Source organism: Rutidosis leptorrhynchoides, chromosome 6 (assembly GCF_046630445.1).
Source record: "Rutidosis leptorrhynchoides isolate AG116_Rl617_1_P2 chromosome 6, CSIRO_AGI_Rlap_v1, whole genome shotgun sequence".
Lineage (NCBI taxonomy): Eukaryota > Viridiplantae > Streptophyta > Magnoliopsida > Asterales > Asteraceae > Rutidosis > Rutidosis leptorrhynchoides.
In genome coordinates, this window is record NC_092338.1 from 175,736,879 (window position 1) to 175,755,495 (window position 18,617).

General features: G+C 40.3%; 1 protein-coding gene across 1 annotated transcript in view; it reads left to right on the forward strand.

The window, feature by feature from the left end:
* LOC139855934 (cytochrome b5-like) overlaps positions 1-12,547 on the forward strand; it is a 90,978-nt gene extending 78,431 nt beyond the window's left edge. Inside the window, exons 2-3 of the mRNA XM_071845174.1 lie at positions 12,126-12,192; positions 12,289-12,547. Coding sequence (XP_071701275.1) covers positions 12,126-12,192; positions 12,289-12,542 — 321 coding nt within the window. The 3' untranslated portion in view covers positions 12,543-12,547. The remainder of the gene's footprint in view (positions 1-12,125; positions 12,193-12,288) is intronic.
* The last annotated feature ends 6,070 nt before the right edge of the window (positions 12,548-18,617 follow it).

Here is an 18,617-nt window from a genome sequence, read left to right on the forward strand (position 1 = left end):
AACAACTATATTTAATATTTTAGTATTACATATTATAGATTATATATAATATATATTATATAATAATGAGTATTATATATTTTAATAATAATAACTAATAATAATGAAGATATAACAAGTTACATATTTCTATAGTATTATTAATAATACTTGTACATATCATATTTCATATATTTATATATATTTTATATCAAAATTAATAGTATTAATCATACAAATATTACTGTTAATATTAATAGTTATAATGAAAGTAATAATAATATTATTAATATAATGTTTATGTTTTAATTTGTAATTACATTTAATATTACAAGTTATTAGTTATGTAATAACATACAATTAATATTTAATATTTATACATTACAATATATATACTAATAATAATAATAACAATCTATTTAATAATATTATTGTTAATATTTCTTAAATATAATTATACTAGTATTGATAATAGTGTTAATATAATAATTATATTCAACTTGTAATTAAATTTAATATATTACCATATATAATATCTACCAATTATATAATTTATTGAATCTTTAATATTTATTAATTATATATATATATATACATATATATATATACATATATATATATATATATATATATATATATATATATATATATATATATATATATATATATATATATTACATATTTATTTATACATCGATGTTCGTGAATCGTCGGGAATAGTCAAAGGTTAAATGAATATATGAACAAAATTTCAGCGGTTTTTCGAGACTCAACATTACAGACTTTGCTTATCGTGTCAGAATCATATAAAGATTTAGTTTAAATTTGGTCGGAAATTTCCGGGTCGTCACATGGATGGTCCTTTCGCATTAACCGTCCGTTTGAGCTTGAAAGGCGGTGCTCAATTTCACTTTGTACCCATTTCGCTATGAAACTTACCCCCAAAATCGGGAAGTGAAATGTGTATCTCGATCCGAAATAATATACACTAGTACCCCGTGTCTCGAAATCACCTCTTTAATGAACAACCATGCCAACGTCTCCGATGAAATCGCCTTGCGTATAGGGAGAAACAAGGCACTTTTCGTCAACCGATCAACGATTACCCAAATTGTATCATATTGGGTTCTCGCTTTTTTTGGCAATTTAGTGATAAAATACATGGTTAGATGCTCCCACTTCCACTTCGGGATCTCTAACGGTTGCACCATACCATAAGGCTTTTGATGCTCGGCCTTAACTTACAAGCAAGTGACACATTACTCAACATACTTAACCACATCGCGCTTCATATCGGGCCACCAATACTCTTTTTTCAAGTCAAGATACATCTTTGTACCACTCGGATGAATACAATACTTCGATTTGTACGCCTCATCGAGTAGCACCGTACGATGACCACCCAATTTTGGCACCTACACCTAACCTTGAAAACACAAAAACCCATGCGAGCCTAGGACAGTCGACTCCGTTTGTCCTTGGATTCGCTCTTCGCGCTTAAAATTAACAAATGCCTCAATTTGAACCTCACCGAGTTTCTCGAGAAAATCATTTGAAAGAATCGTTCGCAACGACTTTACTTGCAAACTCGAAACTTGGTTCTTCCGACTTAACGCATCCGCAACCACATTAGCTTTACCCGGGTGGTAAAGTATCTCGAGATCATAATCCTTCAACAAATCTAACCATCGTCACTGACGATTGTTTAAATTGCGTTAATCAAAGAAGTACTTTAAATTATTATGATCCGAATAAATCGTACACTTAACACCATAAAGATAATGGAGCCAAATTTTCAACGCATGAACTACCACCACCAACTTAAGATCATGAGTCGGGTAGTTCTTCTCGTGCTCTTTTAGTTGTCTCGAGGCATAAGCGATCACTTTACCCCTTTGCATAAGAACATAACCGATCTCACTAATCGAGGCATCATAATACACCACCATGTCTTCCACCCCTTCCGGTAACTCTAACACCGGAGCTTGACACAATTTGCTCTTCAATAATTGAAAAGCAGTTTCTTGCTCATCACCCGATTCGAACTTCACATTCTTCCGAGTTAGCTTCGTTAAGGATGAAGTAATCTTAGAAAAATCTTGAATAAACCGATGATAGTAACCGGCCAATCTGAGAAAACTTCGGACTTCCGTAGGTGTAGTCGGTCGTTCTCAACCTTTAACTTTCTCAATCTTCCCTGGATCCACTTTAATCCCCTCTTGATTCACAATGTGGCCAAGGAATTGCACTTCCCTTAACCAAAATTCACACTTGGAGAATTTCACATACAATTTCTCCTTACGTAACGTCTTCAACAACTCACGCAAATAATTTTCATGTTCCTTCATACTCTTAGAGTAAACGAGTATGTCGTCAATGAATACAATTACCGACTTGTCCAACATAGGTTGGCACACTCGGTTCATAAGGTCCATGAATGCCGCGGGTGCATTAGTAAGACCAAAAGGCATCACAACAAACTCAAAATGCCCATATCGCATTTGAAACGCCGTCTTCTCAATATCCTCTTCACGAATCCGCATTTGATTATAACCGGATCGCAAATCGATCTTAGAGAAATAGCACGCACCTTGAAGTTGATAAAATAAATCATCAATCCTAGGTAACGAATACCGATTCTTGATCATCACTTTGTTAAGCTCACGGTAATCGATGCACATACGCATACTACCGTCCTTCTTCTTTACGAATAAAACTGGAGAACCCCATGGCGAGCTACTCGGTCGGATAAAACCCTTTTCTAGCAACTCTCGGGTTTGATTCAACAACTCATGCATTTCGGTTGGTGCCAAACGATAAGGTGTTTTGGCAATGGGATTAGCCCCCGGAACCAACTCGATGCGAAACTCCACTTGCCTTACCGCGGAACACCCGGTAATTCATCAGGAAAAACGTCTTCAAATTCATTAACAACAGGAATAGATTTAATGAAAGGTGGCTCATCACGAGTATTAACCACATCGGCTAGATAAGCTATACCTCCACTAGTCATGAGTCGAAGCGCCCGAACATAGGTACAAATAGGCGCGGGACGTCTTCGAGCTTCACCGTACACGATTAGCTCTCCCCCAGTTGGGGTTCTTACCCTTACAAATTTCTCATGACACGCAAGATTAGCTCTATTATGATCGAGCCAATCCATAGCCACAACGACATCAAATTCGCCCAAGGTAATAGGAACCAAGTCAATATCAAACTTCTTGGTTCTGAAATCAATAACACACTTTTTATATACCTTCCTAGCCACCGAGAACCTACCATCGGCGATCTCGACTTGTAACGGAGAGTCTAGATCACATAATGGACAATCTAAAGTAGCCACATATTTTAAAGAAACATACGACGTATCGACACCACTATCAAATAACACCTTAGTGGGTTTAGAATTAACCAAGAAAGTACCTGAAACTACATCGTTGGACTTCTTAGCATCATCGGTAGTCATCAAAAAGTTTCGGCCCCTCGCGGGCCCCACCGCCTTTTCCAAACGCTTGGTGTTGTCATAACTCTTATCACCCTAGTCAACTCGGGACACTTAGATTTCCAGTGACCCACTTTTCGGCAATTAAAGCAAGTGATCTTACTAGAAGGAGGGTTGGTACAATCATGAGAATAGTGCTCTTTTTGGCCACAATTGAAACAAGTGGGAGTATAACCTCCCGGTCCTCTTTTCTTCACACTTCCGACACTTTCAGCCCCACTTTTTGCCTTCTTGCCCGGAGCACTAATAGCTTCAAACTTCCTTTTATTAAAAGCAACATCTCTCACTTTTGGGAGATCGGACTCAAAGCCCTTGGCCACATCAAATAACTCGGAAAAAGACTTAATGTGGCTAAGACTAATCTTCTTACGTATATCATCATTCAAGCTCTTATGGAAGTCTTCCATCAACATGCAGTCATTCCCTTTATACTCGGGGCAAAATCGTACCTTAGCAAGAAATGTTGCCTTAAGAGTGTTTAGGTCCATAAACCCTTGTCACAAGTTTCGCAACTCATTCCGAGTCTGAGTAAGATTGGCTTGAGTGCGATACTCCAAAAATAACTCTGTCTTGAAATCATCCCAAGACAAACTCATGAATGGCCCTTCACCCATCACTAGTATTTTATCATCCAACCAAGTCTTGTCTGCACCCCTTAATAGGCTCGTAACAAGCCTTGTCTTCTTGTTGGGTGGGCACTCACTCTCCCGGAAACACCCTTCAACATCAGATATCCACCTAGTGCTTATGAGAGGATTGGGATTCCCTTCGAAGAATGGCAGCTTAGTTAACTTAAAGTCTTTGTAACTAAACCCCCTATTGTCGGGAATCCCATGATTAAACGGTCCCTGTTCAACACCACCCTCGACTTGAGGCTTTGGAAACCTCTTTTCGAATTCTTCTTTCACAGCCTCACCCACACGTTCACGTATGAGATTGGTGATTTGTTCATCCACGGTTTGTTGAAATATCTCCCTCACCTTCCCGGTGAAAACCGAGGAATAGCTTTCGAGAGCGGTCTCGATCTTGGCCGTAAGATCATCATCATTGTTAGCATCATTGCTTGTACCCTCAATATCCATTCCACTTTGTTTCCTCATTCTATAATTTTAAAATAGATTAGACCACGACCAAAGACACACCATACATACTTAACAACCCCATCTTGCTTGACGCTTGTCGTACTTCATTCGTTTGACACGACGTGCAACCGTACTAATGGTGGCCAATCATTAATACATTTGCACATCCTACCAAACTCCTTGATAGAACGACCATCTCACTTGATGTTTATCAAATGCACACAAACAAACAAACACAAGCACTAAAGTGCCTACAACAATCTCGTGGTCTCATAACCCGACAAGTCATGCATAAAATGCCAATTCAACCTAAGTTTAGGCTCCCATCCCAAGGTAACCTAGATCCCTTAGGTAATGCTCTGATACCACTTGAAACAACCCCAAACCGAATTATCAGATAGCTTGTAAAAGTATGAAATTTTTTTTTTAACAATAGTACTAACCAATAGCACAAGTTTGGATTCCATCATTTGCTCAAATGTTAAACATAATTTCAAAATACAACAAGTTATGAGTTTACATCATCGGGAACTCAAGTCCCATAAATTCAACCAATGTTTAACCAAAACGACCCAACAGTGAGCATGACCGTCGGGACCATTACCAAAAGCGCCTTCCAAAGTCCACCACATGCAAGCTAGGCCAAACCCTTACCCTTGTCCTTCGATGTGCCACAATCTATAAAAAGATAAACAACGAGGGAGTAAGCTACAATGCTTAGTGAGTGCAATACTCATATGCATACATACATAAGTCACTTACTTGTACCACTTACACAAATTTCCGCATACAAGCTATGATCACAAGCAATATAATTCCAACATAACACATTATACTACAACAAGACTATATGGTTAACCATACAAGATAGTGCTAGTCATCAAATGAATTAACACTACTATCAATTGCACATTGTCGTGAAGGCACCTTCCGGATGGCACCACCATGTACACAAGAACGCGGTCATAGAAGAGTGTATACGTTGAGTGACACTTACCACATCCCAAAAGAACGTGAGGCCGCCGAAGAATGAATAACACTCGCCACACTTAAATCTAAATCGTGGTCACGAAGAGTGAAACCTTTTAGGTAAATACTTACCACCTAGCATCAAGTGGCCACGAAGAGTGAACCTTACAATTGGTGTCACTCGCCACAACGCAATACAAGCAAACAACCTATGTATACACACATATAAATACTCCACTCACCTTGAACAATTAGATGAGTCACAACCTAGCTAGGACTTCAAGCTTGATCCAAGAGCAAGTTACCTAGCATAAACATAACATCAAGCTATAAACACTAGTAGCTTGACCCAAAACCCCCAAGTACAATTTCAACCCATTTTGCACCGAATCACCAATTAGGTCAACATGACCCTAATTACCCCAAACTACTAATGGCTAGTTATTTTGGCTCAAACTCACTAAAACATAACTTATGGTCAAGTGCTAGAAGCACCTCATGACCCATTTCAACCAAAAGACTCATTTTGACCCAAATCGGGTTTACACCCAAAATCAAACTTTTAACACACCCATTTGGGTTCCAATCACCAAAGAAATCACTAATACTAGTGATTATACCCAAATAGCAAGCCATAACATAGCCACAATATTTTCCAACCCAAAACCTACCCACAAGGGTCAACAATACCCACCACTAGCTTCAAACACCCATTTGTGAGCTAGATGGGTTTTCTCAAGAACATGCAAGTTCAAACCCTAACATCACATTGAAAGAAAATCGGAGTTAGTACCTAACACCACTATCACAACGTAGCTAGGAGCAAGATGAACAATGTTAACTCTAGCACTTTGAATAGATTCAACCTCCTTCTTCCTCTATCCAAGCATTCTCTCTCTAGTATTGGGTTTCTCACTCTAGAAGGGTTGAGAGAGTTTGTGTGTGTGAAAGATGAAATTGGAGTGAGTCTAAAACTGGTTCACCAGCTATAAGGTCATCCACAAGTGAAAAGACCAAATTGCCCCCCCTTAAAACCCTTTTTGAAACACAAGTCAGCATTCAGCCCCGCTATGAGGAGCGTCGCGGATCCTAGGCCTGCGACACGGCTCTTAGTGTATTTTGGCGTCAGAACTTTGCCATCGTTCCCACCTTCAGCTCCCGTTAGGAGGCGCGTCGCGGCCCCATCCTCCCGCCGCGCGACTTCCTGTGTAAAATGGTGATAGACTTTTTCCTAAGAATCACCCTTCAGTTCTAGCAATGAGGCGCAGCACGCCCCAATCTACTGCAGCGCTGCTCATCATTGGGAAAGAAAACATGGGTGTTACACATATGGGTTCAGGTTTGGACATGTCTAGATTGATCTATGAGGTGGTGTTTGTCTCATGAAAGAATCCTATAATTGAAGAGTCGCATACCTCAATTGATCTTCTTGTGTAAGAAGATGATCTTCGTGTTAGAAGATGGTGGCGAAAGAAACCGAGATGGCCCAAGCTAGTAACTATGAGGTTTGAATTTTATGTTGAAGATCGGTATGTGGTTTGTTCAAAGTCTCCAAGTGGGAGATTGTTGAGATATGGAAACTTTAAACATGGAAAGAATCGGGTGTCTTGGGAGTCAAGTTTAACTTATGGAGCAGGTATCTTATTTTAGGAAAGTTCTTTAACTTGAAGGTTAATAACGCGGAAACTTGGTTGAGAAGAAAAAATCCAGATCTGCCGTTGAAGATCTTGCCGTCGCAAGATGGGCATCCCGGTCACGAGGTCTGGCTTAGCCAGCAAGCTGTATCCTTTTATTGTTTTGTACTATAAATACAACCTTATGTAACCTTTAACTGTGTGCACGAAAATTAAAAGAAAAAATCTCTGGTTTGCGCCCGTGGAGTAAACCCTTCTCCACGTTTTGGAGTTATGATATAATCACGTTAAATTTCTTGTGTCGTTTACATTTAATTTTAATCATTTTCTGCTTTAACTAATTCGTTTATCGTTCTTGCGTATGGTGATTCGTTACCTGTCCTTTTAGGCCTACTAAATTCTAACAGTTGCTGATTTTAAAACATATGTGTATTATTGTTGAAAACCCCAAATCGATTTGGAACCTTTATGTAGAAGGATTACTTGATCTTTTCTACTCTGGCATCAATTTGCAAACAAATTTGGAACCTTCAATTAATAAGATTAGACATTAGAAAAGATGGAGAGATATTAAACACAGTTGGATAAAAGAAAAATGAGAGAGAGGGATAGAATGACTATTGTACCCTCAGTTGCACTACAGGTGAGGCAACTTAACAAAAAACTAACATTCGTTAGTGAATTGGACTTCTGGTGAAACTAATGCATACCACAGTGACCCCTCAAATCAAAAAAATTCTTTTGAACTCCGACTGTAGTTTTGAGGGACCCCCTATGTAATTTAGTCGAAAAATAATTAAGGTATATAAATAAAGGCTCGTTTCGAGTTGCAAACTTGTTCGACCTCAAACTCGTTTGAACTCGTGTGCTTCAAATTATGTTCGAGCTCCTTTAAGCTCGGATCAAATTGAGCAACGAGTTAATCTCGAGCAGATCACAAGTAGTTCGTCTCATTTACAATAACTGAACTTGATATACCATAGGGTTGTTTGTGTCTCCCCAAAAGCAGGCATACCTAAAAGGTGGTCATCTGTATGATAAAATGGTAATATGTTTTGTATGGCCATGATACACTACTACATTTGGATAAATAATTTATTGGAGCTAGATCCTACATTTTTTAATAATAAAATCATAATGACTTTTCATGTTCGGGTTACTAGGTAGGGCGAGTATTTTGATCTTATATTCTAATGTACGTAGTCCAACTGGATTACTCCGTGGACGTTTCCCCATCCTTGACCACCACAAAGTAGGGAGTGTTCAATATTTGGTTTGAAATCATTTAAACCGAATACCGAATCGAAACTAAACTGAAAAAAACCAAGCCAAATTTGTTAAATTATTTTCAGATTGAGCAAAACCAAAACCGAATTTGAATTTGGTTTTTTAGGTTCGGTTTTTGATTTTGAAAATTCTGAATTTGGTTAACAGAAAATCAAATATCAAACCGAATTAAGCTTTTACAATATTAAAAAAATATTAAGTTATTAATATTGTATACATGTACGAAATACGATATGACTAGATATCTTAAATTTTCAAGTCAAATTATGTTTACACATATTTAAAGTCTTATTTGAATCTTTAATTTTTTTTATTATTTCCTTATTTTCCTTTCACTACACATTTTTAAAATTGTAACCAATTAAAGTCGACGTTCCTGTTGAAGTCAGCATACGTATGTTTGTGTGTGTATGTGTGTGAAAGCACATACACACGTACACACAGACGTATGTATGTATGTTGAATTATATATAATTTATGTACAACTTCACTTACAACAAAATTTTATTGGAAAAATATACATTATAACTAAGATGGAGATAGTTTTAGTTTTTTCTCTTGGAAAAACCCCTTCTACTACCAATTGGTTTTAGAGTATAAAGTGACTCTTGAGCTTGTATGTAGCACATGTTATTTGGGCTATTCGATTCTATCGGTGGTATCAAAACTACGCTATAGCCTATATGAGGTGGACGGCGCAGTGGGCGCACCTCTCAGCGCATGCGTGCGCCCCCTAGCGACGAGAGTCGATCCTGGAGCCTTGTACCAATATCTCCCTAAAACCTTATAATTCCAATTGGTGGCGTTTAAGGTTGGATCCGAACTATCGTTGGAAGGGAGACCCAGATGGACTTGAGTTTGAGGGGAGGTTTGTTGGGGTGATAACCAAATTTCCACATCCGATATGATAAAAGAAGAAATATAATGTTAAACTGATAATTTGTCAGAATAGCTTTGATGGATATTTCATTCAGCGTAAGTTATTTGAAATATTTTGTTAGACCCGCCTTATTTTTAAGGCTACGTTATTATTGTTTCTGCATTAAATCGGATCAAATGTTAGAGACTATATGAACATCTTTATTACATCTAAATACCCTGAATATGTACTCTTCTATATGTTTGGCACTATAGAAACCTTCAAACATTAAGCTTAGAACCATTCAGATTCTCATATGGATAATACAAAGTACCAAGGTATGTAGTTTCAAATATGATGAAAAAAATAGGTTGATATCTTGGGGTAATTTAGGTTGTTCCATAATTGGATAATTGGGTTGTTCCAGATTGGGAGTTTATATTTTCAAAACATGATATCCTTTTGAACTTTTGGGATATACCACACATCAGCCCAATACATACATGAGCTACTCATCTTAAGCAAGATACTAACAAACAAACAATCATCTATAACGAAAACCTAATCAATCCTTAGGAATTGTCATGACTAATAAATCAAGTTTAATATATACAAATGGCGTTCCCTAACAGCAGATGACTTTGAATCAGACATCATGCTTTCTTAAAACTGAGTAATTGTTATGTAGATCTTTTGCATACCACCATGTAAATAATAATAACTTTCAAAAAATAAAATAGTATAAATGAAACCATAAGCTTACAAACTAATATTTGAAATAAAGTGTTCGAATGCAACACCAAATCCATAAAACCCCATATAACCTCAACATGACAATTACAATATCAACTATGATACTTAGAGTCAATATAAAGGCAAAAAACGGATTTAGTTGTTTAGAAACAATTACTAGAGCGTTGATGAATAGTTCCAATAACACCATAACATCAGAAGCAATAATGGCCACATATGGTTATTAATACTTCAGTGGTTATCAAGACTTATTTCACATGTGCACACTTCCAAACCTTCGCACCGGACGATATAACCCTCATACTTCTCTCTAATCATCGGGACTTTCTCGCTACATGTGATTTACATAACTCCGCGTACAGCGGAATAGCCGTATCCTTGATAATCCAATTGACTTAAGGCAATTAGATTCTTGCATATCTTTGGTGCGTACACCACGCCACCATGTGTAAGAAGCTCCATGAAACATTTTTATTTTCACAATGCCAACACCCTCAACATCAAATGTTGAACTATCACCTAAAGTGAGAATCCCCACCATCTTTAATTTTATCTTATCAAAACAAACTTTCTTGGAACACACATGCATGGTACAACCAGAATCTAAAATCCATTAATCTTGAGCAGAAGAAGAACTTTTGGAGACTGTGAGAACATCTCCCAAATTAACCGGTACAATAACTACTACAGCAGTCAATGATCCCCCGGATTTATCTTGACCATTCTTCAAGAGTGAATAGTCATTTTAGTGACCCCACTCTTAACATTTGAAGTATTGGATACGCTTCACGCCATGTCTTGATCTAGACCTATTTTTATCACTAGATCTCTTTTCGGCAAACCTTCCCCTTCCATGACCAACCATTGCAAACTCATGCTCAACGCGGTCACTCGATCTTCGTCTTTTATCATGTGATAGATTTACCGGTTCTATATCCTCAATCTTTATAGTAGCCTTACTATAAAAACAGTATTGATCAAAATATTTTACGAACTAGGAAGTGAGGTCAGAAGAATAAGTGTCTTATCTTCTGCCTCAATATAAACCTTAACTTTTTCAAGTTGATCCACCAGACCATTAAACACGCTCATGTGTTAATTGATATTCTAGTCGTCATCCATCATCTTTTCAGGTTTGTCGTCCTTCTTACCCTTCAACGGTTCTGCCAATCCCCGTTGAACCAAGATATCCGTCACCCTTGCTGGCCACAAGGTGAACTTCCTAGTTGCATCTAATGGCAATAATAAAATGCAGACGGTTATTTCCCGCCATCTACAAACAAAAACTATCTGAAACACCTAGATGCTCTGATACCACTTGTTATGAAAACTTGTCTAACGCACCCACAGCAACGGAAGCAAGGATATAACTGTTCTAGAGAAGTTTGCAAGAAATAATAGAAAACAATATAAAGTAATTGATAGACACGACGATTAACGTGGTTCAGAAAAACTCTGCCTACGTCCACCACAAGTGTCCCCTTTTAGTCTTATAATATAAAAGATCCTGGTGCAAGAAAAAGTACATTATGAGTTAAAGCCAAACCCATGTCCCTTAGACAAAATCTAAGTTTCTCATACACTCTTTTACAGGCTAATAAAAATATAACTCTCGCCCTCACAAAGAAAGGATCACATTGATGTTACTGATCAACTCTCTGTCTACTTTGTGATTATACCCTCACAAATAAACTCTCCGTTGATATTATCGATCAACAATGTTCTCTCATTTGTGATACCTTACTCCTCTACAAGATCAACTGTTTATACGTAAAGATATATACATGCATTACATTCATGAAGTCTTCCTTTGAATGGTATCTAGTTGGCCATATTTGACTTCTGCTCTTTGGTTTCACATTATAGAATGAAAATGGTTTCCATTTTCTTCACAAAATAGATCCACACTATTAACAAATAGTCACCAACTATTCAAACAAATAGGTCATGCAAATAATGAGCTCTATACTTCATAAATGTGAACCACAATATTGGACTAATGTTCAACATATATAACATATATTCTTTTGTTTTTAAATGTGTCTTTCTATGTAAACTAGGTGTATGATGTAACCCCTTTCCTGGATGACCATCCGGGAGGCGATGAGGTACTAGTATTAGCAACTGGTAAGACTAATTAAAACATCTGTGAACTATTTAACTCATTGATTGTTTAACACCTATTTTATTGGCTTTTATACATCTTAATTACACAATCTATAGAGAAGGATGCAACAAAAGATTTCGAAGATGTGGGCCATAGTGATGATGCAAAAGACATGTTGAAAGATTACTATGTTGGAGAACTCTATGCCAGTACTCTGACTCGGGTAGACAAATCTATATCGTCTTCAAGCACTGCTTCTCCCAACCAAAATTTCGAAAGTTCATCTACCAACAAGTTAACATTTCTTTTGCCGATATTAATCTTGGTTTTAGTGTATGCTCTCTATTACTTCGCCAAGAAAGAAGTCTAAATATAAACAGCCTCAAAAGCCATAAAGTGACTCTGAATTTTGATCATGCATATTTTAACCGTAGGGTTTAATATGTCTGCTCAATACATAAAGGGGGGTTTAAGGATCTTAGAACGTGGCTCTCCGGTCCGGTTACCGTGAATAACCCTGGCCGACATGATGATGTCGGCGGGGTGGCCAAGTGATTAAGTCCACCTCCGATAACGGTCGTCGATCAAGAGGCCCCAAATAAGGTCGTAGGTACTAGCTTACAAAAGACTAACCTGTTAACCTTGAAAAGATGCTGAATGATGCTGTTTTTCGTAATGTGTATCGTATGTGATGGTTACGTAATGTGCCGTGTCTGGTAAATGATGATTAGGGTTTGTATTTATAGGCAAACCCTAATTCTAGAACCGTCCCAGATCATGATAATCTCATCCATAACTGACTCCCCCGAATCACGGATATAATTATGGAAAAGATATTTACTTGACAGCTAAGCAACCGCCGTACCGGGAACAAAGGCAATCGCACGCCGCATACCGCACACAAGAACACGCATACGCACAATAATGATTGCCCGCATACATATGTGGTGCGCCTGCGGGTTGCGGTATCATTAGGTCCCCCCAGTTTGATGTTATATGGCGCGAGGCGTATGATATCAAACTATTAAGCGAAAAAGAAAAAACAAGAAAACGGCTAGCCTTTAATATTCCGCGTGCGTTTCGATGCCATAAATGCATGTCACAATCGCAGAAGCCCATTCGGCTGACATGACATAAAGTGGCAGTGTGGCAGGCGCGTGCCAACCACGCGCGTATATGTAATCATACCCAACTGGCATCCACGCGCGTAAATAAAATGCTACCCGTCGATTGCGTTACACGTGCACAGCCATGATCACACCACTCCATCCCATTACCCTCAATCTTCCCTATAAATAGCCCATTTTGCAGCTCACTTCCACTTTCTTGCATCAAGCTTCCTCGTTACGCTGCCAATTTGAATTCCGATCAAAAATCAAACATTCCGGCCACCATTTAAAGGTTAGTATTCATCCGATTACTCCTAGAAAATGACTAAAGCTAACGAGACGTATGTAGATAGCGTAGAGTCTGTTATAGAGCAGAAGCACATAGATTACTTAGTGAAACAGTACCCCCCTTAGCCAAGTACAATCCGGTGCCCCCTTTGTCCAATCAGCGAGCCCACGAGCCACCGGAAAAAAAGGTGGCTATTTACGAACATGCTTTTAAGCATGGCAACTTTAGGGTTCCTCCCACCGATTTCTTTCTGGGCGTGCTAGATCACTTTAAGGTCGGATTAGGTCAGTTACATCCTTACGCTATAGGAAAAATAGTCTTGTTCTGAGCGTGCTAGATCACTTTAAAGTGTTTTGCCCCTGGTGAAGGTGTTTTGCCATTTATACCGACTAGCCAACCACCAAAAATCGTGGTTCACCTTCTTCGCTCGTCAAAACTTCACCAAGACCCCAAAATCGAATGCGGGGAATTGGAAAGAGACATTCTTTTTCATCGACCAAACTGTGGTGAGTGCAAACTTCTCGCAAACGCTGATATGGTTCGAGAAAGTGGAGAAGGATGTAAACAAGACCCCCACCCTGAATGACGACGAAAGGAAACTATTAGCGGAGTGTGCAAACGCACAGCTAGTGCATCGATCATATGGGAACGTGATGCTGCGGCTAGGGAAGATATCCGCACATTGGCCATGGGAGGATGTGCGCCCAGCCATAGTCGGACCGGATGGAAAGGGAAGGGATGGTATAATCACGTACTAAACTATTTTTGTATGTATATTATCTAACGCATGCGCGTATGTTTGCAGAAATGAGGATGAAGAAGGTGCTGACTGCGGAAGAGATTGCGGGAATCTCCTTCCGCAAGCAAGATGTGAACGTACAGCTAGAGCAGGAGAAAGCTAGCGAAAACGTGGAGCAATCGCCTGCAGCATCTGGCAACAAATGCAAAGCAGCTGAGACCTCTGCGGCTCAGCAGAAGAAGAGGAAGATGACTCCCAAACAAAGGGAGGACATGCGGAACGATAACTTTGTTCCAATCGAGCCACGCTCCGCAGAACTACTTCCCCCCATTACTGGTAAGCGTCCATTCCTTGCGCGTTTACTGCATACTAAAGTTCACGTTATAAATATTTACTGACATGCAGAGCATGTGGAGGAGACGCAGCCGTCCACCCCGCGGGTCAACCCAGATCTCCAAGCTACCACCACATCAAAGGATAAGACAATACACGTGGATTCCGACTCCACACCAACTCCTCCGCAAGGTAGCTTCCGCCTTGCCAACCTTAGCCAACTCACACAGTCTTCTGTGGAAAATGCCGCAGAGCAGTCTGCGTTCCTGCAGCAAATCTTTCCGGTCAAATTCCGCGAGCAACTGGCCGCTCTACCGTTTAACCAGGCGCACAATGCCTTCATTCAAAACGGCCTGGTATTTTTCGGCATGTTTGCGGATCAGGCCCACCGCTCTTCCAGCATATACCAGCTAGCTTTGCGCAAAGAGGTAGAGCTAGGGCTACTGCAGGCGGGTGTAGATCAGGTCAAGAAGGATAGGGATGCTGCTGAGGAGGTGCGCAAGGCGGTTGAGTCGACCGCGAATGAAACCAAAACTGCGCTGATTGAGGAAAGAAAAAAGAGCCGTGAGCTGGTTGGTGCTGTTGAGCAGGCGAAGGGGGATGCAGAACGTTTGCGGTCGGAGCTTGAGAAAGTGACGAGGGAAAGGGACGACGCGGTAACCAACCGCGAACTGGCAGAGGCGGATCTAGCGAAGCTGCGCACCACACTCCCTACCATTGCGCAAAAGGTGATGGACTCAGAGCCTGTGTCCGACAAGTTCAATGCCTACGTTGATGCGGTTAGGGACCATGAAATCGACAAGGCTGTGCAGGAGTTAATCCAAGCTTGCGGTCTAACACCGCCGTTCCCCGACATCGTTCAAAAGAATCTAAAAGAGGGAACGGCTGCGGCGTTAATGGAGGCGGAAGAAGCCATCAAGTTCATCCCTATCCCCCTAATCAACGCATTTGCTGCGGACCCGAACATGTCGATCGATGGGTTTTTGAAGGAGGATTATTAGTGTTGGATTGCGCTGTAAGTCCTATGCTTAGGCAGGTATTTGTATTTTTGCAGCCCTAAGTCCCGTGTTGGGCAGGCGTTACAAACAATTACCTCTTATGTAACAACTTAATTTGATGTATATATATTTCTGATATGCATGCGTAGTGTGTTTATTTGTTTATATATCGCGAATCAAAACAAAATGTGAACCGCATGCCCATGCGCATAGTTAACCAAAACTCATGCGTATGCGGATGGTACTGCGTAAATAAACCAATACTTTAACAATTTATCCTTAACAATTTAGACTCAGAAGCTACTGCGTTTTTGCTTTGTCATGTACTAGAGGTGCACGGTAGCTGTATGGTAAGCAACGCAACTAAAAACAAGCCAATGTCTTTATGCTTAAGAGTTCCTCAAGCAAACCAATGCGAGAGTAATTACACACAAGCAAACCAATGCTTGTAATTTTTTAAGTCGACTTGGCAGCCTTCTAGTCTGCGTGGCGCTTGGCTAGGGGAAAACCAATTCCTTTCGCCTGCCGTTAATGTCTAGCCTTGTAACCAAACAGGCTTCTGCCGCACGGGGGCTAGAGGACACCCCTTAAGTAGGCAGGACCCGCACACAAAAAGAAATAAACAATAAAAGTATGCGCGAGTAAATATTCAATTGGCATTAATAATGATTACAACCGCGATACATCCAAACGGACGGAAAATACATAGAAAAAATAATGTGCCAAAATAAATTGGAGTGATCAGGTCCATCCAGCTACATATAACATTTTTTCAACAATGTCGCGTGCCAAGTGCGTTTCACAGGTTTTCCATCTAATGTCTCGAGATGGTATGCCCCGGTGTTGCTTGCTTTTGCTACCCTATACGGACCTTCCCAGCGGGGGCCCAATTTCCCAGTATCCTCCGTATGACTTGCATCATTCTGACACCAAACTAAATCCCCGCACTTGTAAGAGCGCGAACGCACACGCTGATTATAGTACTTTGCCATTTTTTGCTTGTTATTTGCTTCGTTGACAGCCGCAGAGAGTTTGCGCTCTTCCAGCAAATTAAGATTTTCCCGCAAAGCTTCAGAGTTATTTTGCTCATCAAAATTTTGTATGCGGAATGTTGGTACCCCAATTTCTGCGGGTACAACAGCTTCTGATCCATAGACCAAACTGAACGGGGTCTCACCAATGCTTGCTTTGGGTGTTGTTCTATGCACCCATAAAACCTTCGGTAGTTCATCCACCCAACCAACGCGACCATGACCCAACCTATCTTTGATTCCAGCTACTATATCCCGGTTGGTGACTTCGCACTGGCCATTCGCCTGCGGATGCGCAATAGATGTAAAAGTTTGCTTAATATTAAGCTCCGCGTACCAGCTGCGAAAAGGGTCACCCGCGAACTGCGTACCGTTATCACTAACAATTTCGTTTGGTATACCAAATCGACAAACGATGTCTTCCCATACAAAATTTCGCACCCTTTTTCCTGAGATTGCTGCCAGCGGTCTCGCTTCGACCCACTTTGTGAAATAGTCGATTGCAACAATCAAGAATTTGATGTTTCCTGCGTGTGCAGAATGTGCGTAAGGTACTGATGTGAGTAACATGTTTAGAAAATAAATGATAAAATTACCTCGGCCTTTTGGGAATGGTCCGACTATGTCGATTGCCCATTTGCAGAATGGCCACGGTGAGGAGACTGGTATCATTGGATGCGCAGGTGCTCTGCTAATAGGTGCATGTATTTGGCATGATTCACATTGCTTAACTATGCGCGCAGTATCCGCGTACATGGTGGGCCAATAATATCCTAACCGCATTATTTTTGACACAATGGACCTATGCCCCGAATGGAGTGCGCATGCGCCCTCATGCACCTCGCGTACAACTTCCTCTGCCTCTTTCGGGCCAATGCACCTTAAGTGCGGTCCCAAATAATTCTTTCGATATAGGACGTCACCCTCAAGGGCATACAGCGGTGCCTTAACGCGGACTTTCTTTGCATCAGCGGAATCCGCAGGAGATGTGCCATCCCGCAGAAAAGCCACGATGGGCGTCATCCATGTTGAGCTTGATTCCTCAACTGGTGCCACTAAAGGCATCATAACAATGGATTTCGCATTGAGTTCTTCTATTAGAACTTTCTTCCCCATATGATCAAATGCCAAGGCAGCCAGTTTTCTTAGCGCATCCACCTTCTTATTTTGCCCCCGCATTACGTGGGAGATTTGAAAAGCTTCAAATTGGTCAGCGAGGTTGTGAAAAAGCGATAGATATTGCTGCATGGCTATGTCATGCGCTTCGAAATCTCCGCTGACCTGACTGCATACTGGCTTTGAATCCACATATGCGTGTAAAATTTTAACATTTAACTTATGCGCAATGCGCATACCTGCTAACAGAGCCTCATAATCTGCTTCGTTGTTCGTAACAGCAAAATTAAACCGCAGTGCGTATGTATGCTCTTCGCCATCTGGGCCTGTTAAAATTACACCCGCACCTGCACCAGATGCGCTGCACGCACCATCGGTGTACAATTCCCATGGTGACAAAGTTGGTGCAGGTGGATCCTAATGTTCTGCTGATGCCTCAACATCCGCAGGTAATTCTGCTAGGTAATCAGCAAGTATTTGACCCTTAACCGCACTGCGCGAAGAAAAATTTATTTCATGCTCACCTAATTCAACTGCCCACTTAGCCATTCGGCCAGAAATCTCAGGCTTGTATAACACCTGAAAGAAAAATGATTGCGTTAGTCAATGCGGTAATCCCGGTCATTGCCGCAAAGTAGGCGTTTACCAACCTGTTTGATTGGTTGATCAGTTAGAACCACGATTGGATGTGCTTGAAAATATCGGCGCAAACGCCGTGCCGTATGGACCAGCGCATATACAAGCTTTTCTATTGGTGAGTAGTTTACTTCGCTTGATGTCGGCGTCTTGCTTACGAAGTAGACCGGCATTTGCGTCTGAGAAAAACCTCA